Genomic DNA, 14,819 nt, shown 5'->3' on the forward strand with positions numbered 1-14,819 from the left:
AATAATATAATGGTAAAATATTATTTAAGATAAATTATAATAACTCTCCTAAAAATAGGTCAAAATTATAGGTATACTCAGTCATTTCTAAAACCTACAGCCACACTCTTAATATTTTGGTCAACTCTGTAGTCTAACCTATACTGTTAGATAATCTATTAAAGTTAACTTGACCTCCTTACCACGTCATTATAAATTTTTGAAATGATTATAATAATTTTGAATAAAAAATTTAAAAAAAATAAAGAAAGGAAACCTTCCCTTCTATTAAATCTAGTCTCTCGACCCTCCCCTTTCTGAGCCCCTCGTGCTCCAGACCTTCCGCCACCGCCCCCACGCCACCGTCGCCCTATCTTCCACCCCTCTCCTCCTCCACATCTGCTTCTTCAACTGGTATGACCACCAGCCGGGCTACCGTCACTCTCGCGCCACCTACCACACCATCTTCTGCCTCCTCTCTCAAGTAGCTCTGCCTCGTCTTTCTTTCCTCCTGCGACCCCTTCCTCCTCACCTCGAATGCCACCGCGCCACACTCCCGCTTCCACGACACCCTCACCATCAGCTACACTATTGTTGGCAATGGTGGCATGGTTCTTGGTGGTGGATGGGCTCGGCGATTGGCCTCCGACCGTCCCTAGGTGGATGCATCAGGATCGTCCCATCGTCGGCGAGCATGCTGTACTGCTGGCCGAACAGGCTCTACCACCGCACGTATTGTTCCCGGATCTCTGCCACTGCTGCCTGCACACTCCGCAGATTGAAGAAGTGGATGGTCACGATCCCGTCAGCAACAGCGACGCCATCTCCACCGCTCGCACTCCGTTAAAGGCCTCCATCTCCACTCGCACTGCCGCCTTCCCACTGTACCGTGGCACCGTGCTCAGAACCATTGCCCTTGTCGCTGTGCCATCCCCCTCGGAAACTGAACGAGAGGGAAGCTATCATGTCGAGGGAGGTGGTTGGTGCGGCCTTCCATTAGAGCTCAAGCTCTTCCTCGCCTGCGACCCCCTCCCTCTCGACTGTGACTCTCGCTCTGACATCACCGCCATGGTCTCCTCCGTCTCCCACTACTGCGCTTGTCCTGCCGCCATCGCCCTCCTCTCCAAGTTCATATCCTACCGTCCCGCCACCCCTTGCCCCATTGCCGACCCCCTCCTCCCCTCCAAGGCCTACGAGCCCCTCCAACGCCACTGCTACCTGTCCTGCCCCCCGTCGGCACCCCCCGCCCCTCCTTCTTCGATGGCTAAGAGGAATGTTACTCAGTAATGCCGAAGAAGAGGGTAATTTGATCATTTCACAAGTTTAAAATTTTTTCCGTAATATCATTATTTTTTAGGGGTGTAAATGTAGGTTTTTTCAAAATACTGGATGGAAGCATAATAAATATAAATCTCAGAAAGATTTTTATAATTTATCCTATTATTTTTTTGACTGCTTTGGTTGTAAAGAAGAAGGTAATAAGAAGACATGCACGGGTTAAACTACTATAATGTACTGGTTAGGGGTGGTAATCAAGTAGGTAGGGTCAGATACATGTTTAGTCAAATATAGATTTAGTCTGTCCATCTGAAACCTTTCTTTGTTAGTTAAAGGTGGCAATCGAGTAGGACTCGGCTAGATGCAAGTTGGGTTAGATACATGTTGGATCAAAAAACTATCAACCCAGAGCTAAGGTGCTTATTAAATGGATCAAAATTCAAATTTAAACCCAAGCTTTTTATTGAATAGGTATTTGACTCTACCTACATATCCTATTTAATAAATGGATCAAATAAGGTAAACGGGTCAAACTGATCTTAAATGGCTCAAATAGATTTTAAATTGAGTTAAATAAATCTTAAATAGGTCAAAAGAGTTAGATCATGATATAAATTAATTATTAAATAGATCAAAATAGATTAAACATGTTAAAGATCCAAACTTGAATACGATCTATTTGATAAATATGTTAAGATAGCTTGATCTATTTATGATCTAAACCAATTTATGCTAAATTTGGAGTCACTTAGAGTAGGCCGGCTACGGTTGGGTGATAAATTACCACCCCTACTAATGCAAAAGAGAAGCAAGTGGGAGTGATGATTGGTTTGGATTGGATCAAAATATGCTAAATCAACTCCAAGTGTCTAATTGAAGATATACTAATTCGAATAAATATAGTATCGGTCAATTTAGGGATTCAAATTAGTAATGGGTCTGAACTAATCTAAATTGAGCAAAATCATATGATTTCACTCAAGTTAGAGTAGATTGAACCCCTACTCCTTTGTCTTTTTTATTATTTTTTTCTTCTTTCATTTCTTTCATTTTCTTGTCATTCATTCTTCTTTATTCTTTTTTCTCTTTCATTTTTTTATTCTTTTTTATTTTTCTTTCCTTTTTCTTCTTATTTTTTCATTTCCTTCATTTTTTTTCTACTTTTCGTTTTATTTTCCTTTTCACTTACTTTCTTTTTTATTCTCTTTTCATTTTTTTTATTTTTTTTTTCTTTCTTTTATTTTTTCTTTTTTTTTCTTTCATTCCTTTTCTTCTCCTTTTTGTTCTTTGTTTCTTTCTTTCCTCTATTTCTTTATTTCCTTTTCTTCTCAATAAAAAAAAAATAAATAAAAGAGAGATGGTGGAAGATTGTGATGGAAAAAAAAAATTATTTATACATATGGAGATTCTTTAGTGAGATGTCTTTATGAGATTTTAATCTTTATTCTCATTTGAATAATTTTTTTTTTATAATTATTTTTTATTATGATTTTTTATAAATATTTTTTATTTAGCATTTGTTTTAGATTTGACACGTCAATTTACTTCGAATAGCATGCTATTTTATACTATTGTACCTTCTAGATCTTCTTACATGTGGAACTTGACGAAGAAATGCATGTTATTCATCACGGCGAGCATAGAAGAATCTTTGTGGTTGAAAATAAGTGCATTTTAGTTACACCATGCGCACCAGAAAAGTGTGGCAATTACAATATCCTACATGATAGATCTTTTTCTCTCTCTCTCTTCTTGTTCTTCCATTAAGACAAAAGTGACTTCAACCAGATTGGAGAACCTGCGAGTCTGAACTTGAGCTTTACATGCAAACAAGGTTTCTTGGAAAAAAAGGGCATCTCAAGGACAATTGCTTTAGTATTTCCAGCTGGTTATGACAAAAAACACAGCTTCAATGACCTCCCAGGTGTTTTTTTTTGCAAATTTCACATGAGATCATCTCTTCTTCAGCATAAACCATAACAAAAGCTTCGCCTTTAGGAAACCTTGCTTTCCCAGGTCTCCGAGGCTCCTACCATTGTGCCTGTTAATGCCTGAGAAGCATTTAACTGTAGATATGCCATTCTACCCCTAATTTCCATTAGGACTGTCCGTTGTGATGGACTGAGCATTTCATCGAATATATGGGATTCTCTCGAGTTCAGGACTGGGTTGCCTCTTTCCCGTTAAAGAACGATTCCTCTTCCTTCGCGCTAATCAACCGTTGGATCGCGTAATGGTCGCTTCTAGATCTGTGGAGCGGATGAATAAGAGACACTGGTAATGCTTTGAGAGCCGTGAGGAGTGCGATCCAATGGTTAGATCAATCATTCCAGAGCACGAATGATTCAAAATTCTCATTCCAGATCCTGCCACGTGCTTGTGCCTCAAATAGAACGCCCAAAGCTCGCGAATTTAGTTGGACATGTGTCGTCTTCTCATCTGCCGTCGGATCTCGGGAATCCTTCCGTTGCTCCTCTTCGTTCGGTCTTCGTTCCCAAATTCCCACATCTCTCCTTCTCGTCTCCAAAACTTGCCGAGTTTTTGTTATTTTTCACCTGTCTCGTGGAATATTCCGGCGGCATCTACCGTGCGCCGGCGGGCAGGGCCATAGAACGTGAGCGGATGGCGGCGGAAGACAAGTACAACCGGAAGAACCCGGCGGTCAAGCGGATCCTCCAGGAGGTGAAGGAAATGCAATCCAACCCTTCCGACGATTTCATGAGCCTCCCCCTCGAGGTAACCACCCCCCTCCAAACCCTAACCCTGCTTCCCCACCTCCCCACCCCCCAACTTCCTTTCCGATCCTAGGGTTCCAAAATGCGTTATTTGGATAAAAAATCTTTATTCTGTTTTGTTTTTAGATCCGACGATGTACACTGTATTGTTTTATTAATGATCGATTGGATTTCCAGACTGATGGGAAGGAGCTGGCTTTTTAGGTATTTCATAGGTATTTTTTCGATGTTGGGGCTTACAAATCGTCATTGGTTTTAATTCTCGGATCCTTTCTTGGTTTTTTAATCACAAAAAGCTGTGGGTTTTGCATTGATTTCTGGCATTGTGAAATGACTCGTTTTGCTTTGATTCCCCCTTTTGCTCCTCAGTTTCACTGTATTAGATGTTGTCATGCTTTTTTCTCTCAATCTGTAGGATTTATTATTGTTGCATTTAACTTAGGTCTTGAATATTTCTACGAGAATTATCCGGAAGGGGCTATTTTCTATTTTTTAACGAAAAAGTTCGAAATGTCTCGTTTTGCTTTGAAACTCGAGTTTGTTCACCAGTTTGATCCGAAGGTGTTGTTTCTCATAGACTTTTCTTAATGTTTTTCTTTGATTTTTAAGGTTTCTAGATATCTGATTTAAATTAGAACTTGGATATCTCTAGCAGAATGACTCCAAAAACTGCTTCTTATAGCTCTTTCTGGGCCTTTATCCTTTTAAAGTTCTGAAAGTGTTATGTTTTATTTGATTCTTACCAGTCTCTACATCAGTTTTTCATTGTTTTCTAGGGTTTCGGAAAAACTCTATTTAGTTCAGATCTGAATATTCTCCTCTAGTATGATCTGAACGAGCTATTTCCTGCTGCTTTTGTCTATCACTACTCCAAATTCTTAGGTTTTGAGAAGTCCCCTTTTTGTCTATGTTGAATCTTGTCATGAAATTGGTGTGAATAAGCTTCTCACTCTAGTTCTTTTCACGCAGTTGTTCTAGGATTTCAGAAAGCATCATTTTTGGTTTTAAAGACATCTAATTGTTTCAACAAAATGATCTTGTAGCGTTTGAAAGTCTTGTTTGTTCTAGATTTGGAATATCTTAAGACAATGTTGTGATGAAATTGTTTCATATGGCTCTTTTATGGCCATTGTCTGAAACGCCTTTGTTTTCATTTTGGATCCCCATGCTCGTATGTTTTGAAGAAGTGGCTTTTGAGTGATTTATTACCACAGGTTTTCCTCTAATTCCTATGCTTTCTGGAATCGCCTTTTTTTGTTAAGATTTCAAATCTCCTCACAAGTATAAATTGAAGATGCTATTTAGGCCGTGTTATTGTAGAAAGATAAACTTTGGTTTCACCTTGTTCCTTGAAGCACCTCTTTTTTTTTTTTTCCCTTCAAGAAAATTATAGAATGATTATGGTGGTTATCTTTAAGGCACTCTATACCTGCACGAAATGCTGGAAGGAGTTTAGATCTATAGTATATTGTTTCCATTTTTGGCTGGTAACTACCATGGAACATAGGAATGTGACGCAGAATGATAAGTTATTGGTGCTTTTGGGCTTTGTTGGTACTGGGTTATTTATGTTTATCCTTGTCTTCAGGAGAATATATTTGAGTGGCAATTTGCCATCCTTGGTCCTCGTGATTCTGAGTTTGAAGGTGGAATCTATCATGGGAGAATCCAGCTGCCTGCAGACTATCCATTTAACCCTCCTTCCTTTATGATGTTAACTGTAAGTACACATTCTGCTGCCTAATTTCTCCAGCAAATTGCCTATTTATATCTGTGCATTTCTTGTTGGCTTCTTTTGGCTAACAAGTTCTCTTTTCTCATTTGTTCAGCCAAATGGTCGATTTGAAACCCAGACAAAGATATGCCTAAGCATCTCAAATCATCACCCCGAGCACTGGCAACCATCATGGAGTGGTATGTTTGGTAGTGGTAGCTGCCTAAGCTTTTGTTATTGTCAATTGATTATGATTTCATGGTTTTGCATGTTGTGTCCTCTTTCATCTTCTTCGTTTAAATATATGATGTCTTGTATCTATGGAATTTGGCATCAGCTGATATTACCTTTACAGTGTGAACCGTCCTAGAATTTGGATGGGCCATGAAAATAGAGGTGGAAGTAGAACTTTGGATGGATGGCTAGGCCAGATTCTTAGCTTTCAATAGGCTCGAGCCTATATATTGCTAGGTTCTCTAGGAAATCTAGACCTTGATTTGTTCATTCTGGTTTATAAACTCTTCATTTCTTTCTTTCTTTCTTTTACAGGCATGCTTTTTAACAAGAAGATTATAGTAATTTTATAGTACCTCCATCATATTTCTTCCTAAATACTTGTGATGAGAGATTATCTGTACCTTCCTACACAGATGTTCTCTTTGGTCCTATTTGTCATGCATCTTGAGAACCTAATGCTAGAAATTCTGTTATATTTTCTCAGTATATATAGATCACTCATAACCATCACCAACTAATATTTGTGAAATTATCCGTAAGTGGAGAACAATCACACACACACACATACACACACACACCCCTTCCTCCCCAGTTCTAATAATGTTTCTTTTCACAAGGACCCATTACAGAATCTTTTTGCTAAGTATGCCTATGTGCATATGTACGTACATTGGTACATAGACACATGTGGATATACGCATGTCTATTTGTATGCACACACCCACAAATATATACCAGAAATCGGTAGGTGCTATGCACATGCAAGCCCCCCCCCAAAAAAAGTTTTTTTTTTTTTTGGGAGTGCGGTACATTTTAGGTGTAAGATTTGTTGTGAGAAAAGCCTCCAAGGGCCGCGGCAAGGCTTTGGAGTCCCGTGCATTGGACTCCTAGCTATCTTAGGCAAGGGTTCATCTTTATGGATCCTCATTTGCCAAGCATACTCAATTAAGGCCATGTTTGATGTTCTTGAAGTTTCTCCAAATCTTTCCTCACTATCTATGTTTTTTTAGAACTTCCTCTCCTTTTCATATGACCTTTAACACAAACCAAAGTACCTCTCCTTATCGGAGTCTCAATCAATATGTATGTAAGTATTGAATTGGGCTAGTTAGAGTTGCTAAGAACTTGTCTTAGTTCAGTTCATTGAGGTCTCTATGTATCTACTAAATTGGGCTTGAGGATCTGCTTTTGGTGCACATGGCAAATCTGATTAGAGTGTCTGCCAGGCTACATTTAGATAAAGGACAACTTGTTAGTGCGATTAGTTTGGTCCATGGATTTTAGTGCTGTTCGTCATGGTGTGGCACAATGTATGTATTGTGCTGGTGGCTAGTGCTCTTTTGGGACATGGCATTAACATGATATTAGTGTGTGCCATGAGTGGGCATGTAATCAGGGCAATGGATGTGCATGCCAAACATTGGCTTGGCATGGAATGGTATGTAATTTGCCAATGCCAAGTGGGCATGTAAATTCTTGTTTTACACTTCTTTATTGTGTATTTTGGGCAACTAACCAATAGCCATCCAATGTAGTTGCTCTTCAGATCCATATCTATCGCTTGTTCACTGCATATATTGGTGATAAATATTTAGCGAAAATATCAGATTTCAAAATATTTATATTGTTTGTTGGAAACAATGTAGTCAATGCAGCACCAAGAATTTCATAGTCTACACTTGTTCCTGTGGTTTGTAGGGCTATACGAGCATGGTGCTACATTTATTTCACTTTGTTGTTAGATATGTCATTTGGCATCGTGTTGTCCAATGATGACCAACAAAGTTGACATTTAATTATCTCTACATGATAAATGCAATTTTGAATGTATATTATAAGTTATTATCGATAGGTATCATTTCATAAATAGCATGCTAAATTGTTTTTTTGTAAGTTGATGTTGTATGCATTCGTTATGCATGTACAAATCAGATAAATGGGTCATATGACTGATTCTTTTAATCTATTAATAAATATACCATCCATGGCCTTATTGTGAAAAATCTTAGGCCCTGTTTTGCATCACTTCCAGTTTCAAGTTCCAGTTTTTGTTTTCAAAAGTAGAGAAGCTAAGGCAGCAATGGCATTTGGTGACCCAATTTCTACTTTCAGTTTTTGGGGAACCCTTATTTTCTAGAAATTGTGAAATCTGAAAAATATCTATTTTGCGAAGTTTCTGAAAACCAAAAGCTCTTGTGGCTGCCACCACCTTGTGGCCACTGCTGTTTCCTGTTGGCTGTCACCACCATCACAGGCAGCCTTCTGTCAGCTACCATGGCTAGCCATCAGTGCCACCACCACCGCCACTAGCCATCAGTGCCACCACCGCCACTAGCCATCAGTGCCGCCACCACCACTGGCATACTACAGCTGTTGCTGCCTGTTACTGCTAGCACTTCCATTGCTACCAAACACATAGCAAGTGACTACCAAACTACTGGAGAAGTTTTGAATTGCATTTTTTAAAACGGAAAATTGGAAGTGATGCTGAACACAACCTTAGTTTGTCAACGCTTCTAAGAAGCTGCAGAGAAAAAGAGAATAGAAAGATATGCTTTGAAAAATTTTAACTAGCTAGCTTTGTCTATTCTGCTTTAGTTGATTGTGTATGTAAGGTAGCACCGAAGTTTCATAATCTGCTCTTACTTGTTGCCATAAATGTCATTTGGCATTGTGTTGTCCAATGTCTTGACCAATAGAAGTGGAACAAGCATTTCTCAATAATAATTTCAGTTATCAATATTAAGCATGCCAGTGACAATCTAATAAATAATTCATATTCCTGAAGTATTTTGCATATATTTTATTCTTGTTTTCATGTCTTAAAAAAACAAAATTATATAAACTGAGACAAGAAAGATGTTTAGTGCTATTGTTTTTGTTTTGTTTTGTTTTCTTTTTTTTTCAAAAGTCATTCTAATTGTGCCTAGAAAACAATGAAAGAATTTCTTTCAATATTTCTAGAAACAAGAAATCATATTCTTCACCACCGCCACCAACACGGCCGCCACTGCCATTGTTGCCATTGCTGCCACCCTAGCTGCTGCTGCCATTGACAATGCCTCCGCCACATTGCCGATCCATCATTGCTATGACCATTATCACTATCATTAATTCCTCCATTACTCCACCTCCCCCATCCTTGTCGCCTTTGCCATATCATTGGTTCCCCTGCCACCATCACCGTCGCCACCTCATCCATATTGCCACCTACCCACCATGAATACCACTGCCACCTCCACCGCCCCTGCTGCTTTTACTGGCACCTCCACCACTGTCGCCATGTTTATTTTTAAAGATAATTGACTATACCAAACACATTTATATTTAAAAAAAAAAATAAATAAAAATTCTACTTTTCTATTCCTACAAATAGAAAAAAGAAAAAAAAAGGTAATACCAAACAGCACCTGAGATTTTTTTTCTGATGACCCTCAAACCCATTCAAACACATCTTGTGAAACTGTAACTTTATTTGAAAGCAAGGGATTTCGAAACATGCAGATTTGCTTTGATTTAGATATTTATTTGGAATTATTTGCTTGAGATATGTGAATGTTCAGAATATTACGTGATTTCTTTTTTCTCATTTTGTTTGCTTTGAGAATCCAATTTGAAATGAATAGAAGTTCTTGACCTAATTAAAGTTACCAAATATAGGAAAAATCATGAAAGATATCTTTTCCTCTGTAAATGCCATGACGTTCCAGCCTTGTACCAACTATTTGGGACTGGCTTGAAGTATCCTCATTTGCCAAGCATTTCTGATCAGACCTACATCTGATTTTAATTGAGCTTCCCCATGTTCTTTCCCACAATTTCCATCCATGTATCTTGGGGGTTCTCCACTTCATACATCCTTTAATAAAAGTTAAAGTACTCCTTTGTGTAATATTAAGTTCTCTTATGGGGGACTGATATGTAGTCATACAGATTTGCTAGTACTAGACTTAAGTTTGTGTGTTTTGTGAAATGGAGCTAAAAAGTTTTGCCCTTAAGATCGGTTACTAAACGTGATTTGAGAGCTAGGTGGGTCAAATGTTTTGACCCTTCACCCATTGCCTGTCACAGGTAGGATCCAGACAGGGAGTTCCTGAAAACCTGTTTAATTGCTGATCTGATCAGTTTGACAATATTAATTGCCTGGTTAAGCAGCTTAACTGACCTGGATGGAGACGTTAATCTTATTAAAGGAAGAAATAAATGATCTGAAGAGTAGCCTTTAAGCCTTGATGGCTTATACCCTAAGTCCTTTAAATGTCTCCGCCCCTAAACCCCCTTAATTCCTCTCTTCCATGTTGCCTCAGTCAGCAGTCAACAATGCTAAGAACTAGGAAGGAAAGGCTCTGGCTACAGGGTTTGAAAGGAGTGCAGGCTGTAGGGTATTGGCTGCCAATTCCAAGGATTGGGGAAGATGATAGCCCATGCATAGGAGAGCAGGTGGTGAGAGATTAGGTGCGAGATTAGGTGCCAGCACAAGTATTGGGGAGGATGGTGAGCCATGGGGATGGGCCACCGGTGGAGGGTGTGGAAGGATGAACCATAGATGATGGGAGGAGAATGAGGTGGAAGTTGGGTTTGGGATCTGATATCAGATTTCTTTATGTCTCCTCTCTGTCCTGCTGTTGATTGGCGAACGCATGACCCAGCTGTCTACTGGTTTTAAACACTGGTTGCTAAAACACATCATGCGTTAAGTTGAAGAATATTTAGTTGATGAGACAAAAACCCTTTGTATCATGTTATTGATGACATTAAATGGCGGAGACTTGGTATTTGTTATGCTAGTTGTATTGATAATGTGGAGAATAAATTGGTCCTCATGTTTGTTTTCCTTGTTTTTTTTCCCCTTTACCCTTCCAACATGCTTGGTGAAGATAAGAAGACTCTTACATGATTCAAGTTATTTTAACATGTTCTAATTCATTATTCTTTAGTACGTACGGCCCTAGTGGCCTTGATTGCTTTCATGCCGACAAACCCCGATGGAGCATTAGGCTCGCTAGATTACAAGAAGGAAGAAAGACGAGCACTTGCTATCAAGTCACGTGAAGCTCCTCCCAAATTCGGAGCTCCAGAACGACAGAAACTAATAGATGAGGTTCGCTTAAATCAGTTCGTGCCAGATTCCTGTTGTAAATGTTATTTCGTGTCTGTTATCACTCAGATTCATGAGCTAATATTTTGGCACAGATTCATCAATACATGCTTAGCAAGGCCCCCCCTGTTCCTCAGATCCCATCAACAGCAACTACTGGTGAAGCACCAAATGATGCAGCAAGTGAAGAAGGGCAGATGGAAGCTTCTGATTCCAATACTTTGGTGCCAGCTGAGCAGCATCCACACCCAGAACTGGAGCAGAGGATTGTGGAAGATGTGCGAGAGGTTCGTGTGAATGCTGCTGCTGGTGGGATAAGACTCAGCTTCAGTGCTGGAGTCAGGTTATCAAGAAGGGTGCCAGCAGCAGCAATAGATGAACAGGCCCAGGGGAATGAAGCAAGGGTTCAGAAGCCGCCAATGGATGATCGCTTGTTTACTTGGGCAGCCATTGGATTGACGGTAGCTATAGTTATTCTATTAGTAAAGAAGTTTCTGAAGTCCCATGGCGTCGCTGCTGGTTACCTGGATATACCGTAGATTAAAACAGGCAACTAGTTTGGTTATAATAAAAAACCATTCTGAAGCAAATGATTCAAAAGTTATTGTAGTTGATTATTTTCTGAGAATATGTGAGTGCTGTTCATAGTTGTATGTATTACGATACAACTTTACCAACCTTGCATCATCATCAACTATTCATCTTCTTAAGATCGTGTCTTTTATATATATATATATATATATATATTTGGAATTTTTAAGAAAAGATCGTGCTGTGAGTTGTTAATCGGAAGTTATACCAGCTGAATTTCAAATATTTGTTTACAAATTTTCCCAAAGGTCTAACAGAAGCTTAACAGAGACTAAAAGAGATGATAAAAGTTAGCTGGTCCGTCAGTGATCATGGTTAAGCAGGAAAAGAATATATAACATGGTCCTAGATTATGATTCTTTACTTCTTTTTTTATGGGAAAATAGAAAATTAAGTCTAACTGCTTTTTAACAACGCAGGCGAGGTTTGCCTTTCACCTTCGCGTAATTGCTTTTTAACGGGTAATCGCCATGTAACCATACAATGGTGCGAGTGAGCTTGTGCCGTTTCTTTAAACCAATTTGCTCCGTCGCCTTGTGTTGGTAAAATTAACGGTAAATTCCTTTGCAGTTCCAACATATGTTCATGTGGTAATTTGTGCCACTATATTTCTATACCATCCCTACAGGGAAGAAACCCCTTCGGTCATGCTAGGAAATCATGTTCGAACCAAGGACACGACCCATCTTTGATGCTATTTTTCAGTGATAACTCCTAAAAGTTGATTTTGTTTGATGTGGTCTTTAGCTGTAGATGGTGAATCATAGAGATCAGTTCATCAAGAGTTCTCGGTACAGTTGCGAAAGGTGTTTTTAATCATCGAATGGTATTATTAGCAATATGTAAAACAAATGCATTTGGTAGTTAAAATTAGCATAAGATCATTTATCATACATGGTACGACTTCTTGAATGACATGAACGACAAATGGTTTGCGCACGCTTTGCCATTATACATACATAACCTCTTTGTGCGCCCCACCCCGCCCCCCAAAACACACACAGAGAGAGAGAGAGAGTCTTGACCTTCTATAAGCTATATATATATATATATCCATTGCAGGACTCTCTTGCATCAGCATCACTATAGAGGTTTTCTGAAAGAAATGGACCATGAATTCAATGTTCCTTGCATTTTTATATGCTTGTGTGTTTGCGGTAAGAATCATCATCTTGTTACTGTTGGATGAATAATTTTGTGGGTACAACTGAGGCTATGCAAAACCTCCCTCAGTGTGCACTCAAGTAACACAACATATTTCATATTAACCTTTCCCTTGTGCAAGACAAACATTGGGACCAACCTTCCTCGCATAGAGGACTGGTGGGGTGGTTTGCATTTTGGGATGGGATCGGCAAGGCTGTGGACCAAGTGCAACAACATGATTTCCGTAGTCTTGCATTCTTTAGTGGGCAAGGGAAGTCAAATAAACAAAGCAACATGGTCTGTCCACTCATGCCCTTCCCCTCGAACAAAGAAAGCTTGATTCATATCCATTTCACTATCACTAATAACATTTTCTCTCTCTCTCTAGCTTTGCCATTAATCATGAGACTATAAAGAACCCCCATTTGCCTGGAAACAAGAAGAATATGTAAAAGAAGAGTTCATGAGTTAATAGGCCAAAATGGATGGCTCCCCACCTACAGAACATATTCTGAAGTTTCAGGAGTCCAAGATGGACAATTCTGTCTCCAAGAAAAGGTTCCTTTCTCTCTTTCACCATTTTTCCTTCATCTTTTTTCTCAATTTAAGGTGCTCGTAAAAGTCTTTTGATGCGAAATCTATTTGTTTTGCTATGCAGGAAGGCGGTTCAGAAGACTGCTATCACATTCAGAATTGAAGCAGATGCTGGGAAACAGAAGAGTGAGTGTCCACCTTCAGATTTTTGGTCTTGGAGGAAATATGGACAGAAACCCATCAAAGGATCCCCCTATCCTAGGTAGTGCTCTCTTTACCTTTAAAAGATTCCCGGGCGCAACCTTCTCTTCTCCTTAAGTAACTTTGATATTTCAAATATTACATGATTCCGGATAGCACTAGTGATTGGAAGATATGTTGTGTTGAGGAGCAACATTTGTGTTCTCTTGTTGTTCTCCTAAATAATGATTTGGAAAGTGAAAGAGTTGGGGATGTGTATCAAAATAAATAGCCTAGCTTCAAATGTTTGGGGATGTTCCAACCCTTCTTAGGAGGGCTGTGACCACTATGGCAATGCCCAGTAAACAAAACAAAAGTGTTCCTCGAGTTTTTTCATTTGGTGTTCAAACTAGCTACACTATTTTCCTTTCTTCTTTCAAGAGAAATCAGTACCAAATGTTTTGATTCTTCACATTGCTAATATCTTATTCTCTTTTAGCAATTACCTTTGCCTTTACCATTTAACCTAACACATCAAAACTCAGAACCAAGATTTTTGATAGAATTTGTTTGTGAACCATCATATTATAATAATAGCATATAGCTAATCATATTGCTCCTTGTTCCAATATTAGGGGCTATTACAGGTGCAGCACCTCCAAAGGTTGTTCAGCCAAGAAGCAAGTGGAGAGAAGCAAAACAGATTCATCAGTTCTCATCATCACCTACACCTCAGATCACAATCATCCAGGTCCTCATCTTCCCTCAATCAGTCCAAATGAACCGTTCCTCCAGAGCCAGTCCATTAACCAAGACTGCTCCACACCTAAGAGCCCAAGCCAACCCCACCCCACAAACGAAGAAAGCCTCAACAAGGAGAAATTCCCCATCCCATCTCCACCCAAATGCTCCCAAGAGATTAGTAGCACCCTACAAAATCCACCACAGAAGTAGAAGGCCATTATCATCAATTAAATATCCTCTTTGATGAAGGGGACCCCCTCTCTCACCCTCACCCCAACTCGATGACCTTCTCATCAACAGTACCAAACACTAATGAGGAAAATGACTTCTTCAATGAGCTAGAGGAGCTGCCCATCCCTTCATCAATCACAAGCTTTGTCAGAGAAAGCTTCCTTGATGAAAGGATCCTTTTCCTTCCTTCTGAAACTATATTCTCTTAATTGTAGTTGGACTTCTTCATACTGTACAAAACCATGGTAGTTTCTTTTTCTTGTTTTCCTCCCTCCTTTTCCTCTGTGTGTGTGTACAAAGTTGTCTCTTGTTTGGAAAGAAATCATCATGTGGGAGTGCAAAAGTTGGCTAA

The 14,819-nt window shown here is 39.3% G+C and overlaps 2 protein-coding genes across 2 annotated transcripts; both read left to right on the top strand.

The window, feature by feature from the left end:
* The first annotated feature begins 3,582 nt into the window (after window positions 1-3,582).
* LOC105039937 (ubiquitin-conjugating enzyme E2 32) lies at window positions 3,583-11,751 on the top strand. The gene is made up of 5 exons (XM_010916265.2): window positions 3,583-3,993; window positions 5,581-5,712; window positions 5,822-5,906; window positions 10,881-11,044; window positions 11,137-11,751. Exons 1-5 carry the CDS (start codon window positions 3,598-3,600, stop codon window positions 11,578-11,580), a joined length of 1,221 nt encoding a protein of 406 aa, XP_010914567.2. The 5' UTR covers window positions 3,583-3,597; the 3' UTR covers window positions 11,581-11,751.
* A 1,243-nt stretch (window positions 11,752-12,994) lies between these two features.
* Window positions 12,995-14,819, top strand: LOC105039938 (uncharacterized). Its single transcript, XM_010916266.4, is given in 4 exon segments — window positions 12,995-13,336; window positions 13,437-13,574; window positions 14,128-14,435; window positions 14,438-14,819. Coding segments are annotated over 4 exon segments (762 nt in total). The 5' UTR covers window positions 12,995-13,259; the 3' UTR covers window positions 14,677-14,819.

The sequence above is a fragment of the Elaeis guineensis genome, chromosome 1 (assembly GCF_000442705.2).
Source record: "Elaeis guineensis isolate ETL-2024a chromosome 1, EG11, whole genome shotgun sequence".
Classification (NCBI taxonomy): Eukaryota; Viridiplantae; Streptophyta; class Magnoliopsida; order Arecales; family Arecaceae; genus Elaeis; species Elaeis guineensis.